The sequence below is a fragment of the Saccopteryx bilineata genome, chromosome 5 (assembly GCF_036850765.1).
Source record: "Saccopteryx bilineata isolate mSacBil1 chromosome 5, mSacBil1_pri_phased_curated, whole genome shotgun sequence".
In the NCBI taxonomy this organism is placed as follows: Eukaryota; Metazoa; Chordata; class Mammalia; order Chiroptera; family Emballonuridae; genus Saccopteryx; species Saccopteryx bilineata.
This window is the reverse complement of record NC_089494.1, coordinates 220,317,722-220,335,285: the sequence shown is the minus strand read 5'-3', so window position 1 is coordinate 220,335,285 and position 17,564 is coordinate 220,317,722. Positions and strand designations below refer to the sequence as shown.

Sequence of the window (17,564 nt, the reverse complement as noted above, 5' to 3'; positions counted from 1 at the left end):
ATACCTCTGAAAGATAATTAGTATGCAGTGTTCACAGAGTTATTTGTCTGTATTTTTTCTCCCTCTTCCCTGAAGCATCTTCCTCTAAATTCATACCTTTGCTTCTTTCTTCCCTCAGCACCGCAATCCCAACAACAAACAGGTGGAACTCTGGAAGAAGGTTGTTTGCAGTGGTACTGGGGGAGCAAAGGTCACCAGCAAGGGACTGATCGGGAGCCCAGAGCTAGTCACAGGAGCAGAGCTGCTTCCAACCCCAAGCCTGTGGTTTCTGGAACCCAGGAATGGTTAAAAATAAGAAGAGGGTGTCCTTGTGACAAAGGTGACTGACAGACAAGGGACACAGCCTAGCTTCAAGCAACTTTTCAGAAAGAGGTCGAGGGGAACAAATCCCTGCCCTCACTCCACGCCGTTGCTCTTTCCCTTTCCCAAACTCTCTATTGGCCAAACCCAAGTCAGAGAAGAGGATCAGTCTATTTTTATTTAAACAATCATTTTCTTTTAATTTATTAAGTTTAGAGAAAGAGAAGGAGGGAGAGAGGGAAAGAAACATCGATTTGTTGTTTTACTTATTTATGCATTCTTCGGTTGATTCTTGTAAGTGCCCTGACCGTATATCCAAACCACAACCTTGGTATGTCAGTAGGATGCTCTAACCAACTGCGTTACCCAGCCAGGGCCTGAGGGGCACTCTTAATAAGTCCATGGAAGTGTGCTTCCTCAAGCATAGAACAGATGCAGGAGGGTGGAAAGGGGCCTTGAACCAGCAAAGGGAAAGTACCAGCATGTCCCAGCTTTTACCTCCCCTTCTCATACCTCATCTATCTTTTCTGGCCCCTTCCTTTCCTTTCTCCCTTCACTTTCCCCTTCTCCTTTTCCCTTGTCCCTTCCCCTGTCCTCTGCACTGGCCTCCCCCCCCCCTTTTCTCTAATGGATTTGTTATATCATGTTGAAAAATTGAAGTGAAGTACGAATCTTTAATAATTCACTCCTCCCCTCCTGTCCCCACTGTAGTTCTGTGGACATCAGCCTTTTAAAGTGAAGGAACACTTTTTACCCCCAATGAAAGCATAGTTGAAAAAAAAGAAAGGAGAAGGTCATTCTCTTCTTTAAACTGTGTATTTAGTTTCCTTTCCAAGGGATTGTGGGTGAATGTACCCTGGAGTGGGAGGCACCTCCTTTCTGGCTTCGTAGTACTTCCAAAAAATTCCTGAGGACTTTAAAGGAAAGATCAGCCCCGGGTTGCTGTCTGTCAAGATACTGTAGGGGGGATTATTCATTTCATTATTGATACTGTTAACTCACATATGTCAGGCCTTGTAGACAAACAGCAAGTCAATGGCTCAGGATGCTTACGTACTTGGTAAGAGCAAACTTTATATTTTCATTGTTGTTAGGAAATAAGTTATACCTTTTTCCTGTAGTCAGTCCGGGAGCAAGAGAGCAGGCAAATAAGCTTGATAGTTTCTGACTTAAATGAATTCAGGCCACTTATATACTGGTGACATTATGGATTAAATTTTGTGTGGTAATAGAGAGTAGATTACATTTCACTAGAAAAAAAATTGTAAGCCTTTGAAAGTCAGAACATCATGAAGAAATTTATTATTCTCAAACTAGCCAGAATACTTTCATAATGAGATGAAATAAAAAGCCTAATTGAGGCAGAAAAAGAAACGCAAAAATTGTACACAAAGGGATCTTTGCCCCAGCAGCAATGGAGGGAGAGGAAAGGAGGGAGAAAAGAGAAGAAAGACTAGTTGGTGGGTGGATAGTCAGACAGTAGGATAAGTAGAAGGAAAGGTAGGTAAAAAAATAAATGGATGAATAGAAAGATAGACATAGCTTTATATTCATGTTTTAAAAATATTTTTCAGTTTTTATTGAAAGCCAACCAATTGCCCTGGCCGGTTGGCTCAGCGGTAGAGCGTCGGCCTGGCGTGCAGAAGTCCCGGGTTCGATTCCCGGCCAGGGCACATAGGAGAGGTGCCCATTTGCTTCTCCACACCCCCCCTCCTTCCTCTCTATCTCTCTCTTCCCCTCCTGCAGCCAAGGCTCCATTGGAGCAAAGATGGCCTGGGCACTGGGGATGGCTCCTTGGCCTCTGCCCCAGGCGCTAGAGTGGCTCTGGTCGCGGCAGAGAGACGCCCCAGAGGGGCAGAGCTTCGGCCCTGGTGGGCGTGCCAGGTGGATCCCAATCGGGCGCATGCGGGAGTCTGTCTGACTGTCTCTCCCCGTTTCCAGCTTCAGAAAAATACAAAAAAAAAAAAAAAAAAAAGGAAAGCCAACCAATTAATTCAGAGGTCTGTTTTCTCAAACATAGGTGGCAAAATGCCACGTTCTCATCTTTCTTAATGACTGATTACCAAACTCCCAAACTCAGTCTCTGACTTCATCTGGATCTTTTTTTACCCCCATTTTTTTTACCTCCATATTTTCTTAGATTCAAATTTTCTTTTTTTTAATTATTTTTATTTATTTATTCATTTTTTTAGAGGAGAGAGAGAGAGAGAGAGAGAGAGAGAGAAGGGGGGGAGGAGCAGGAAGCTTCAACTCCCATATGTGCCTTGACCAGGCAAGCCCAGGGTTTTGAACTGGCGACCTCAGAGTTCCAGGTTGATGCTTTATCCACTGTGCCACCACAGGTCAGGCCTAGACTCAGATTTTCAAAAAGGAGTTTATATTTTCTAGTTTGGATACCTTTAAAGAATTTGTTGCATTTTATAGTCTCTCCAGTCTTTTTTCAATTTTTAATAGCTTTTTCAATATGTGAATATTTATTTATACATAAAGTGAGATATACCTCCTATTTCATTACCTGGTCCAAGCATTATACAGAAAAGAAATACCTGAATTGTCACTGGGAAATAGTCTTTCTATTCCTAGGAAACTGAAGTGTCTCTTTTGTTTGTACATAAGCTACCGACAGATTTAAGGAGGGCTCTTCCTGCAATTTTAAATGAAAGATGTACATATCTAAAAAATATTGTTGCCCTTTTGCAATATAGAGTGAGCCAGTTATTTGCCCTGGAGTACTAGGTTTAATCTTGTCACCTAGATTTTACTTTCCTCATTCTTTTCATCCTCATAAAACTAATAGGAAATGAAAGCAAATTGCTTATTAATTTTATCAGAGTTTGGGAGGGTTTTCAAAATTTTAAACTTATTTAATCTTCTTTCCATTGTCAGATAAAAACCTTTCATTGTTTAAATACCTACCTGACTCAGATTTATAGCAAAATAGGTAAATCTTTTGGTGAAACGGTAGCCATATACTTAAACACTAGGAGTAACTCCTTTATGAATTGGTTTGGTATCCAATTAGTGTTTGATGTAATAAATCTCATAAAGAATCAAGCTTATTTCAAAGAAAATTGTTTTTACTTGTGTCAGAATTTGAAATGTAAATAGTATCTATCGCTGTCATAATTATTGTCCTTAACTAAAGCTGCAGTGTTTCCCCTCACCCATTTAAGTCCTAGCTATAATTCCACCATTTCAATATAAGCATTAATTTACTAATCCTCAGAAAATTCATAAGACTTCTCAGTGTGAATGTGCTTACTTCTGAGAAATAGTTTTAGTAGCATTTAGTAAAAGGAAAGTTAGAGATAGACGTGTTAACGAGGTCTATAAGCTAGGATATGCAGAATAACTTGATTTCTATCTTGCCTCTTTGCATAGAAGACTTGAGGCAGATGAAAGATATTTGTACATTTTTGCATGGAAATGAGATAACTGCAGTCCATGGTAACAGTGGTGAGAGACAAATAAGAACATCAGGAATACAGTAGAGTAGCTTCCCAAGGCGGCTGGGAAGAATATGATCAGTGAAGAACTGGTCTGGAAAGGCAACCTGTCACTGAGCCAGGAGTGCTGAAGTCACAGTGGCTATGGGAGACCCCAGTTAAGGACACCACCACTGAGTCAGTTAAGGACACCACCACTGAGAAGTGGCTCTTGGTGCTGTCCTTTCCTTCCCATTCCACACGCAAGCAGACAGGAGGCCTGTCCGTGCGCTGTAACTAACTCTCTCCCAAGCCAGGCCTCTTTTCCCTGCTGCTACCCTCATCCACATCAGCTCTCCTGCTGGGCCTCAGCCTCGGAGCAGGCCTCCTTGAATTCCTCCCTGAATCCTGAATCATCCTCCTGAGTTTGATTTCAAATACAGATCCTATTGGGGACACTCCTACTTAGATACTTTTCTACCTTACCTTGCTCTTAGCACAATTCTCAAAATCTTCATCCTTCAAAGGGGGGCTTCGTCTGCTCCTTGCTCAGCTCCTGAGCTGCTTAAACCCCTTACAGTGTGCCCATCCCTTCTAAAAGGTGTTCTTTCTGTTTGGAGGCCCCCACCCTCATCCCAGCCAGAATTCTTCTTTTGTAGTCCATCCCAGATTAAACAGTCTTCCTCGGAGAAGCATTTCCTAAAGTGTTCCCTAACTTCATACTTCAGGTCAAAATGCCCTTAAACTGGAATTCTATATGTGCATTCCATAAAATTAAAATGAAATTCTTCTGCCATTAAAGTATTAACAGCCCTTTCCCTTGCTGGTATGTAAACTTCTTATGTTATTGGGAACCATGGTATTCACCTTTGTATCTTGTTAGAAATTATGGTTAGTACAATGCTGTTAGAAGTTCAAATTTGGTTAAAGAACAGATGAACATATAGACAAAATAAATAATTGTTGAAACTATAGGTAAAGACAGATATTCATTCAACTTTTAGAAAATGAGATATTACCGTATTTCCTCATGGATAAGACGGACTCTTTTTCGGAAAATTTGGGTCTAAAAACTGGGTGTGTCTTATACAGTGGTTGTAGATTTTTTTACTTGCATTTCCTGCTTTTTTGCGCTTGTTTTTATGCTCATTGTTGAAGACAGTGATTCGTCATCAGACACAGATGAGGACAAGCGAATGGATGGGAGTTTTGACAGTGATGAGGAGTTAGTTGTATGAACTTCATGATGAATAAAACTTAAGTTCAATAACATTCTGTAATACTTTTTTTCAAATTTCGGGCCCCCAAATTAAGTTTAATCTTATACACTGGAGTGTCTTATACAGGTGAAATATGGTACATATTTATCACATACATCCACAATTTATGCTATGTTGGTTTCAATACTGGATTCTGAAGGTACAAAAATGTATTTTTTCTTTCCCTTATACCAACAATACCCTGTCTTCCCAAACCATGGCTGTTCTTAGACTTTACCTTTTAGCCACCGTCCTCAACATTCTTTGCACCAGCCCACAGTGGTATTCCATCTTACGTGGTCACCTTCAACTTCTTTTAAGCCTTCACTTGGTCGTTACCTGCCTGTTGCCTCCTCACCCCATTTTCAGGTGTCTCTTTCCTTGTACTGTATTTCCATACTACTTCACATATATTTCTGTTATGAAATTACATTATTGAATTAATATTATCTGCCTTTACCCCAGGCTCTATCCCAATCCCAACTGGTAGAATGTGAGTGTCCTGGGTACTAAAGTTATATGACCTGTGATTTACCTACTCAGGGATTAACAAGTATCCACAGAATTGTCAAATACAGTAATTTTACTATGATTTCTTCAATTATAAGAGGAAGAAGGGGTTAGAATAGCTATATTGATTTTTGTTTTACTTTAAAAACATACTTTTTATATTTATCTTATAAACATTTTTATAACTTGTATGTATTTTAGGTTTTAACCACAATGTTCTTGTTGGTGCATATTGAATTTTGGAATACTTTTGTGAAGATAATTTGATTTGTTCTTTATAAATAAATACTCTTTCACTGCTAAAACATAGCTATGATTTTCAAGATTATGCACTAATAGTTTTCATATTTTACTAACTGTTTTTATCTGTCAGCACCAACATCTTTTATGTTGAGAACGGCTATATTTTTACTGATTAATCATCTACATTTTCAACTTTTTATTTTCTTAACATACACAAAATGTTTAAATGTTTATATAAAGGAATTACATAGGCCTTCTATTATACTTTATCATAATCCATCCCAATATTGTAATAAGTAATATTAAAAACTGTACTTGTACATCAACACAGAAAAACCAAAATAGAATTAGAGTATGAAAATACCAGTGTTATTATTTCTTATTTTTCTCTCTGTCTGATAAATATTTTTTTTATATAATTTTCCCTGAGATGTATGAAAATTAGTGCTTATATCTTTAGTTTTGGAAATACTGTGTTAATAAAGAAAATGCATGGCTTAGTTCAGTAGATCTGAACTTTCTTTTTTAAACTTGGTCCCTTTATGTGAACCAAAAGACTCCCCTGGTCCATCTGCCCAGATATTTTCTCATTGAAAAAGTAGTATGAGGCAATAAACAAACATAATTTTAACAATATAATATAACAAAAACAACAATGGTAATAAAGCAACTACACAAGAACATAGTGATTAACAAAGTAAAACAATAGTTATTCTATAAACACAATTAAACTATTGCTTAGAAAAAAGGCTTTTTACATACCAAATACATTCAACTGATGATTTGTTCTACATGGAGCTATACAATATACAGTAATGGTTTATGAGGGTGATATACATTTCCACAAATTCTTTTTTTTTTAATAAATTTTTATTAATGTTAATGGGATGACATTAATATTTCAGGGTACATATATTCAAAGAAAACATGTCTAGGTTATCTTGTCATTAAATTATGTTGCATACCCCTCACCCAGAGTCAGATTGTCCTCCGTCACTCTCTGTCTAGTTTTCTCTGTGCACATCCCCCTCCCCCCTAACTCTCTCCCTCCCTCCCTCCTGCGTCCTCCCTCCCCCCACCCCTGGTAACCACCACTCTCTTGTCCATGTCTCTTAGTCTCGTTTTTATATTCCACCAATGTATGGAATCATGTAGTTCTTGTTTTTTTCTGATTTACTTATTTCACTCCGTATAATGTTATCAAGATCCCACCATTTTGCTGTAAATGATCTGATGTCATCATTTCTTATGGCTGAGTAGTATTCCATAGTGTATATGTGCCACATCTTCTTTATCCAGTCTTCTATTGAAGGGCTTTTTGGTTGTTTCCATGTCTTGGCCACTGTGAACAGTGCTGCAAAGAACATAGGGCTACATGTGTCTTTACGTATCAATGATTCTGAGGTTTTGGGGTATATACCCAGTAGAGGGATTGCTGGGTCATAAGGTAGTTCTATTTGCAGTTTTTTGAGGAACCACCATACTTTCCTCCATAATGGTTGTACTACTTTACAGTCCCACCAACAGTGTATGAGGGTTCCTTTTTCTCCGCAGCCTCTCCAACACTTGCTATTACCCGTCTTGTTGATAATAGCTAATCTAACAGGGGTGAGATGGTATCTCATTGTAGTTTTGATTTGCATTTCTCTAATAACTAATGAAGCTGAGCATCTTTTCATATATCTGTTGGCCATTTGTATTTCTTCCTGGGAGAAGTGTCTGTTCATGTCCTCTTCCCATTTTTTATTGGATTGTTTGTTTGTTTGTTGTTGAGTTTTATGAGTTCTTTGTAAATTTTGGATATTAGGCCCTTATCTGAGCTATTGTTTGAAAATATCAGTTCCCATTTAGTTGGCTGTCTGTTTATTTTGGTATCGGTTTCTCTTGCTGAGCAAAACTTTTTATTCTGATGTAGTCCCATTCATTTATCTTTGCCTTCACTTCTCTTGCCATTCGAGTCAAGTTCATAAAATGTTCTTTAAAACCCAGGTCCATGAGTATAGTACCTATGTCTTCTTCTATGTACTTTATTGTTTCAGATCTTATATTTAGGTCTTTGATCCATTTTGAATTAATTTTAGTTCACGGGGACAGGCTGTAGTCGAGTTTCATTCTTTTGCATGTGGCTTTCCAGTTTTCCCAACACCATTTGTTGAAGAGGCTTTCTTTTCTCCATTTTGCGTTGTTGGCCCCCTTATCAAAGATTATTTGACCATATATATGTGGTTTTATTTCTGGGCTTTCTATTCTGTTCCATTGGTCTGAGTGTCTATTTTTCCGCCAGTACCATACAGTTTTGATTATTGTGGCCCTATAATATAGTTTAAAGTCAGGTATTGTAATGCCCCCAGCTTCATTCTTTTTCCTTAGGATTGCTTTAGCTATTCGGGGTTTTTTATAGTTCCATATAAATCTTATGATTTTTTGTTCCATTTCTTTAAAAAATGTCATAGGAATTTTGATGGGAATTGCATTAAATTTATATATTACTTTGGGTAATAGATTTCCACAAATTCTTGCTAACATTTTGTTACTACATTTTTTAAATGTTTTAAATTAGGCTCTTTTCTCTGTACTTGAGGATATGATTATTAATAATTTAGATGTGTCATTCACTCCAATTTGTTTGTTATTTAATATTCAGTCCTGCTACAAACATTTGTTGAGCTATCTCAGAGTAAACAATGATAGACTACTTAGCCCTGGCCAGTTGGTTCAACGGTAGAGCGTCGGCCTGGCGTGCGGGGGACCCGGGTTCGATTCCCGGCCAGGGCACAAAGGAGAAGTGCCCATTTGCTTCTCCACCCCCCCCTTCCTCTCTGTCTCTCTCTTCCCCTCCCGCAGCCAAGGCTCCATTGGAGCAAAGATGGCCCGGGCACTGGGGATGGCTCCTTGGCCTCTGCCCCAGGCGCTAGACTGGCTCTGGTCACAGCAGAGCGACACCCCGGAGGGGCAGAGCATCGCCCCCTGGTGGGCAGAGCTTCGCCCCTGGTGGGCGTGCCAGGTGGATCCCAGTTGGGCGCATGCGGGAGTCTGTCTGACTGTCTCTCCCTATTTCCAGCTTCAGAAAAAAAAAAAATGATAGACTACTTGACTAAGAGTTTTAGTTGTATGATTTATAGCTTTCCAAATACCCATTAGGTAGATCGCCTTAAAAAGAAAAGATCTTTCTGTTTATAATTCCTAGTTCTGTATTGGACTGTATTTAAGAAAAAAATATTTTGTAAATACTGACAATGATAATATATATATATATTTAAATTATAATAAGGCAAGATATTTCTATCTTTTTATTACCCAGAGGTATCAGATCTGCTCATGTGATTAAGGGGTAGCCTTTATCAGTTTGAAAATCTTTGAAGTTATGGCAATTTGTTATATTCTTGTAGAATATGCTTGAAAATTTTCTATACTTTTTCAGAAAAGGAAAATGTTAGAAATAGCAATAATTTTTTATCTAGTACATGGAGAGTATAAAGCCAGGAGGCAGGGCCAGGGCCACCATCACAGCAGCCTTCTGGCCTATGCAGGTTCGCATTGGATTCGGACAGTCGGTAAAGAAACAACGGAGCCACAAACTGGTGGGCCATAGTCTTTAATCCTAGCTTGCACCCGGCGGGCAAGTAAAAACATACACTGGGCTCCAAAACCCACTCACATTCAGTGCTCACAAAGCCACTGACTTATCCGAGTTTCCTAGAATCAAAGATTTCTAGCTCACCAGCCTTATTCTCCTCAGTTCCCCATCTCCTTCCTTATCCCAGATACAAGCTCTGTACAAACTGGCATCTCACTCAGCATTCCGCCATCTTGGCTGCTTCTCCTGGCCACATGGCCTCTTTCTGCTCTCTGCTCTGCTCCCTCTGCTCTCTCATGCTAATCATCCCAGGAACCAAGAGGGCAAACTCTCGTTCTGCCCCCATTTTATATTGTAGCTTCACAACCTCTAATCCAATATACAAAATAGGGAAGTCTCTAATACAAAGTCACTTCTCTGAGGCATGATTGGATTGTACCACCCCACATCAAAAAGGGTGGGAAAGGCTTAATCCCAAAACCAAGCCCCAGGTTACAATGATCTCCAACACACATTAATATCACCTGGGCGACGGCCTCACGTGGGCAGCACTATCTTTAACAAAGTGAACATAATACATTTTATCTGCCCAACAGAGAGCAAAATCTCTACTTTGTAGGTAAGGAGATGAAGACCACTTTGAAAAGTAGAGATTTTATTTAGGATAAAATTTTCAGAGCTTAATAGCCTGTGAGTATTCATTGTATACTAAGTGCTAAATTAGACACAATAAAAAAGTTGTACTTGCCTTTGAGAATTTAGAATATGACTGGAGATTCATAATGTGAACTCATCAAGATCCAGTTTAGAAACTCACAGAGAAAAATATCATAGGGCATATAGACTTGGCCACCCCAATGTATAATTAAGGTAAGAACAGATTTTTGAAGTAAGATTCCTCCGGGGTAGCTTCATAAAGATATGAATATCAAGTCAGATGCTATTTCAAAAAGTGGATTAGCAGGAAAACTCAGGGAATGTATTCCAGATGAGATGGAGTTTAATAACTATGTCTTGGCTCAATGATTACAAGTTTTATGCAAAGTAATATCCACAGAGACCAATAATATTACTTATTTAAGATGGTTTTCCTTCTTATTCTGTTTTCAAAATTGCAGTTGAAATCTGGAGAGACAGCTGCCAACATTGCTAGAGAGCTGGCTGAGCAAACAAGAAATCATCTGAATGCTGGAGACATCACCTACTCTGTTCGGGCCATGGATCAGCTGGTAGGCCTCCTAGACGTACAACTCCGGAACTTGACCCCTGGTGGAAAAGATAGTGCCGCACGCAGCTTGAACAAGGTAAAGACCTTAGTAATATATATCTTTAAAGTTGTAGTAAAGTCAGTGAGACTTCCTTGGTTAATTTCTTGCTAATAAAATCAGATCATTCTAAAGAGCATGAATAGTTACCTAGTTATTTTGTTTCACTATTTCATTGTAATTATGATCCTATTTGGCTTTTAATCCAAAAAATAGGAAGGATAATATCTCTTTATATATTTTGAATTTACAATACTAATTTTCATAGTGTTTACTCTGTTTTTTGTGTTAAACTCTGACAGGATCAATAATGCGATTTATTTTGTTTCTGTTTTTTCTTCAAACTTTTATATTAAAATAATTAACAATAAAACAAATGTCTAATCAATTTGTAGAAATTTGGAAAATAGCCACAATAAGAAAGGATATTAGCAATTCATTATAGATATTTTTAAATGAATTATTTAATCTAATTAATATTACATTTAAAAACTCATGGGGAAGGTAACTAGGTTTTAATTTTTATTTCCTTTTGATATTTAAATTGCTAAGATTTTTATATCACTACAGGAAAATGTATAAGGTTTACATTTCAGCAAATTTGAATTGTAAATAATGAAATTTTCATTTCTTTAAATTTCAGCGAACATGAAGTTTATATATTTTATTTATATTTATAAATATAAATGTATACATTGTGTACCTATATAAGTATTTTATATATGTTAGATATAACTATATGCTATATAAGTACTTTATATAAATATGTAAAATTTTACATATTTATAAGAAATATAATTTATGTAATAAAATATCACATGAAGATATAATCTTTTGGTTAAGAGATATTAGAATTGCTACCATCAAATAACTTGTTTTCCCTGAAAGGTTTTGTGTAGTAATGATGATCAGTTATTCAAGCTAAATATTAAAGCCTTAAATATCATGATAATCTTACTACTTAAAAAGCAAGAATTTTTCACCAACAGTGCCCTTCATGAAATTCACTAAGTGAACATTTGCTTTTAGAATGAAAATTGACTTTGCAGAGTGGCCTTTTAATATATATATATATTTAGTCCTTTTGTGTCTAATTGATCTAAGCATTCTCATTCATTAAAATGGAAAAAAATTAAAATAGTGATGGTAGGACATTGGAAAGCCTAATTTTTATCTGGCAAATAAATTATTTGTGTGCAATTTCATCCTTAGAAAATAAATTCAGTTTTATCTATTAGATACAATTTATTATTAAAGTGTTTTTTTTTTATGCTGAGCATAAAGGAGTTATTTTTGTTACTTAAATCCGTGATAAAAATCAGACCAAGCTCCTAGTAGACTATAGTTGACAGTTGCCTGTGTAATCTGTGCATGCTGTGATTTTAATGTGTTACTACCCAGGCTGACTGGATGCTATTAATGAATATTGCTGCCAGCTATTGTTATCACAATTGTACTGCAAGTAGTAATTTCTATTAATGTTACATATCCATAACATTACTTGTTATAGCAATACTTTGTATCTTTATTTAAAAATGGTGCTGATGTCTGACAGTATCAGGTAAAGCTGGCAATTAATGTCACATTCTAACTGGCTACAGCTAATCAGCTTGCCTCCTCTGAATATCAAATAACTACATAATGGACAAATTTCCATTTCTGAAGCTTTTTAATACTCTCTTTTTATCCTCCCCCCCCCCAATTTGGCTCTTTTAAATTGTTTATATAATGTGGTTTGTCATATGTTAATTTGCATGGTGGGGTGAGAAGATGGGAGGGCAAAGGTTATTCACATGCTTGCTGGTTTATTCTCATTTCCTGTAGTTCTCACTGTTCCCTTAGGCAGTTATAACCCATCATATTTGCAAAGTCAACTCCTTATAATTCAGTTGGGCTGCATGTTGAAATTCTGGAGGGTTTAGAGTCCTGCAGAACCAAGATGCGAGTCAGTGATCCAAGTGACAGCCCTGGCAATTTACTTGCTCTCATTCTTCCTTTAATTCTTTAGTGGAGTAACTGCTCTATGCTCATTGAAGAAGTTAGGAGAGTGATAGCCACACAAAAGGCATCACAGTAACAGCTTCTTAAAACTGAGTAATTTTCTCCTTCAACAATCAAGGTTCCTGAAGGGAAAAAAAAAATAAGAAAAAGTAGGAAAACCACAATCGAATTTATAAATTTTGGGGCTATTTATTTACACAGGGCAAATGAGCTTATTCATTTTATTACTAAGCAGAAAATATTTGGGACTGACTGAACATGACTTGCTCTTAACTTTTTGCTCAATAAAACATTATTTATGCCAATAAACAAACTAAAACAGACCTCTTATCCCACAGAAGTTTCTAAAATGTATACATTTTTATTTGGTCAAAGCTGTCAAAAGAAATTCTTTAAGAAATAAAAGGAGTAATAAATTGGGGTATTGTTCATGTTCTTTTATTGAAAAGTTACTTATGTCTTGGTATTTGTCCCTTAGAATCAAGTAGTTGTAATAAATGGGCATTTCTATTTTCCTGATACACAGATTTTTTTTGTATGTTTGAACACAGAATTTGTGGTTGCATATTAACTATCTATATAATCTGTAAACCACAAACAACATGCTATCTATGAAAAACGCATTCCAAATTTTTGTCATAAGTTACTTAACTTTATATATCTTTATTTTTGGCCCATGAATTAATAACTAGCCAGATGTAAAATATATCATTTCAAATGAATGATATATATTGATTTTAACTAATTTCTACTAAATTTATTCTAAGACTTCTTTCCATCATTAACAGCCTTACCCCATCCAGTTTTCACTTGGGTTGTTCTGCAAGGGTGTCGGCTACTATTATTCGAGCCACGGCTTATGTTTTGCTGATGCTTAGCTTTCATTCTCTTCTGGAAAGTAGTGCACAACAAAATAAGGTGTTTTGTGTAGATGTGTTCTTTTATTTTTCTGGTTTCTTCTGTCACTAACTTGTTTTTTCTATTCTGTGTTTAATCTGCTGTCTTATTGGATTCAGCTTCAGAAAAGAGAGCGCTCTTGCAGAGCCTATGTCCAGGTACTTTCCGCGTTTTTATAAATGTGTTAAGTTGTTGAATTGTCTGTTGGTGATAGAATGCATGGGCATCTAAAAAAAATTATGATAAAAACTATTGAACTAAAGGAATTTCAGGGAGGGCACGAAGGGTGGGAATGGAAAAATCATACAGAAGGGTATGTGGCAATGCCAGTGCTCGTCATGCAAGAGAAACACAGAGTAAGAAGGAGGTGTGGCTTAGGGTGTGAGAATTTTGATCATCACTAAAAGGTGAGTTGGGTGTTATATGTGACTCTCTAATTTCTTCATGGAGGAGTATATTAAAGGTATTTCATTAATACAAAGGGCCAGTTAATATTTGATTAGCAAGTCATTCAGAAATGACAATCAAAGTCATTAGTGGTTAGCCCAGGGTACTTGGAATATCATGCTTTTATACCAGAATGTTCAACATATGCTGTGATTATCTTCCTTTCCAACATATTGGAAGCAGGTTAATCCCAATGTAAATGTAATTTTTATCCAGGTACCATGTTGTGGTCTGTTTTAGAAGCAAGGTAAAAACCATTCCATTATTTATGAGTTCTGTGTATATTAAAAAAAAAAAATCTAGAACAAGCTTTATAGTTCTCTTTAAAAGAAAGGAAGGCAGGCAGGCAGTAAGTATAGGGGTGGAAAAAATTTTCCTTCTTCCCTTCTAGGTTCTTTGGCTGGTCTAATAATTAAATTGTGATCAGACTGATTCACAGCAGAAAGGAATTTTAATTCTATATATACGGGAGTCCCTCGAGGACATGAGACGCGAAGCAGTCCTGCTGTTGAGTTTATATGCCATCCTGGACTAAGAAAAAGAATGGGCCTGGGACTTCAAAGAGGAGGAGGGCAAGTCACTAAGAATGAGAAGTCAGATGTTTGGTAAACAGATGTTTGCACTGCCATGCAGACAAGTGTTTCAGATAAACAAACAAACAAACAAAAAAACACGTTATTTCTGGTAATAGCTCTCTTTTTGGTATAGGCTCTCTCTAAATTATTTTTGGTGGTTAAGGGAGAAGTAAAATTTTTCCTGACTCTGCTAGGTCTTAACTGCCTTCAACTCAAAATAATCCACAAGCCAAAGTGAACAATTTGGGGTGGTATAATCTCTCCTTCATCAGGAAGGAAGGAAAACCATGAAGTAGTGTGGCTATAAACTTCACTCTTTATGTATATATATCATAACATTTTTAAAGAGGAAGGCCATTTGCATTTATAAGGAGAGATGCTCATTCTCAGATTGACAGTCCAGAAATGAAACCATATCACTTTATTCACAATGAGAATATTTTGTGAGTCATTTAAAAGGGAAAATAATAGTAATTTGGATATCAAACAGATATTAAGAAGATAAGCTTTTACTTTATACTTTACTTTATAATAAAATCATCAATCTTCGTATATAAGTTTGGGTTTATTTTTCTAAGATTCTAGGAAAGAACACAGCTTTGGGCGGTTAATGTACTGTATATGTGTGACCAATCCTCTTAGTGTGTGCAATAGAGAAATGAAAGCATTTTTAACACTGAAAGCAATAGATCATTTTTGAGCAATTTTAGGATTGTTTTTTATTGCAATCTATGCTTTCCCCTTAATGGGGCCTTGGAGATAATTAGCCTTTCAGTATTTAAATCTATGAAATGCATGGTCATTCAAACTTGAATCTCTGATGGAAAATTAATAGCATAGTTTATTCAGAGGCTGATTTCCTGGTGTTATAATTGACTAGCTATGGGTAAATGTTTCAGCTATTGACTAAACATCTTGATAACACCAAATACACACAAAATATTAGTGAAGTGAAAATGCTCTGCTCACTAATACGTGGCATCACTTCTTTTTGTTTTTATGTAGATTATTATTCTATGAAATTCTAGAGTGAATAATACTTTAATCTTTAGTCTATTATACTTTTAAAGACTTGTTTATATTTCCAATTTTTTTTATGTTCAGAGCCTATCTTGAGCTCTCTCTGAAATAGGTATGACATATACTTGAAACACGATATGTATTATATTTAAAAATATATAATTGTTTAGTCACCATGAGATTCTTTAAAAAATGAGTTTTCCATTTACACAAATATTTTTCTAGTGTTGCCTTTGATATCTAAATCCATTTAGCTATTAATTTTTTAGTGGTACAGTGCCTATTTTATAAATTAGCTAGATCCATCTTCCATTTCTTCTTGCCTCCTACCTTTTGTTTAGTTCACCAAATCCAGTGAAATCTGAACTGTCAACTGTCAGCTATGGTAACTTGATCCATATGGAAACAATTGCAAAGTAGCTTCTTTAAATTTTAGAATAGTATGTGTATCTCCTCAAAATCATTATGCTTAGCATTTAAGGAATTTTAAAAGATGAAATGTATCGGGTTTAACATATTTTATTTTCTTTAATTAATTGTAACTTTATATCATTGTAAAATCCTAAAACTAAAAATTAGAAATTGACATGTATTATAGTAAACAACATAGCTACCATATTTTGAGCATAATATATGCCATTATGTAAGAAGAGAGTCTTATGTTTAGTGCCAGACAAGATAAGTAAGGCTGTGTTACATGTAATATTACATAGCTACTATGAAGTAATATTACCAGAAAAAACCTTAGAGATGGCAAATTAGCCAAGATTTGAAGACATAAAATGACTGGTCCCAGGTCATACAGGCAGAACTGACGGCACTGATGCTGCTTTTCTGATATGTAATCAGTGCTTCTTCAACACCAATTTATTATTTTATTATTAACAATAATACCTCATTATTAAGATTAAATACATTTATAAGACCCTGATTGTGTGACTGTCACATAAAATGTAGTATATTTTGCATAAATTCCTAATGAATAGTCACAACAATTTTATGATATAATTATTGCTACTTTTTACTTGGTGTAGAGAAAATGGGGCACAGGGAGGATTAAATGACTTTGATAAGATCATATAATAATAATTGAGGGGTCCTCAAAGCTAGTTCTTCCTGATTCCCAAGGTCATCTTCTTAATTCCTAAAATATTGTAATTGCAGAACTGACTTTATTATTTGGTGAGAAGAGTCAGGATATATCATTTAGTATCTATTTATTAATTTATTGTACTGTATTTCAAGAGTAGTATAGAGTAAAACTTTTTTTCTATTTATTTTTAGACAATTCAAATTGGCTATATGGTAATTATTGGTACAGCTATATATTAAGATCAAATACAAACATAATTTGCTTTGAGGTACTATTTTTTCAAAAGAGACTGAATAAAAAAGTATTATATTGGGAGAAGAATAAACAAGTAGAAACTATAGTAGCTCTTTGTTAAAGGAGGAAGTTTTAAACTTTTTTAAAGTAGTTGCACATTTTAACTACTACCAGCAATATGTGAGGATTTTGGTTCCTTCACATCTTTGACACATATTTTCTGTCTTTTTGACTATAAGCATCCTCATACAAGTGAATTGCAGAAGTTTGTAACTCTAGTCATGAAATGGGGTCAGGGGACATTTGGGAGTGTAATCCATGAACCAGTAACAAAATAATACGACTCCAAAGAAAAGCCAGTGTTTTTTCATGAGAATCTGGAAGTGGAGGATGGTCTCAGTCAGCTAAAGAAAAGCTGCGTCCCAGTTGTATATACGTAACAAGAACTGAGATTTACATTTTTTCTCATTTCTCAACCCCAAGTTCCCATCTTTTAAATAGTAGTGTTAGAACTGTTCTGTTGTTCAGCGGGAACTATTAAGTATTACTGACATTTGTTTTTCACTGCTTTGAAGGCAGGACATTTTTCTAGGTAAAAAAATATGTTATAGTTTTTCTCAACATTTGTCCTCCAAACTTCAGAAGTGGCATGTACTCCCTAGATAGTCTGCAGCCTGCCTTGCTTAATAGGATTAGAAGTACATATATTTATCAATGT

At 35.9% G+C, this 17,564-nt stretch overlaps 1 protein-coding gene across 5 annotated transcripts in view; it reads left to right on the top strand.

Annotated features, from left to right (window-relative positions):
* ADGRL3 (adhesion G protein-coupled receptor L3) overlaps positions 1 to 17,564 on the top strand; it is an 870,179-nt gene that overhangs the window by 709,985 nt on the left and 142,630 nt on the right. For 3 of the 5 annotated variants that reach the window (XM_066233205.1, XM_066233204.1, XM_066233203.1), the window contains exons 11-12: positions 10,433 to 10,618; positions 13,597 to 13,635. In XM_066233205.1, the coding sequence (XP_066089302.1) occupies positions 10,433 to 10,618; positions 13,597 to 13,635 (225 nt within the window). The remainder of the gene's footprint in view (positions 1 to 10,432; positions 10,619 to 13,596; positions 13,636 to 17,564) is intronic. The other 2 variants (XM_066233208.1, XM_066233207.1) reach the window with 1 other exon arrangement.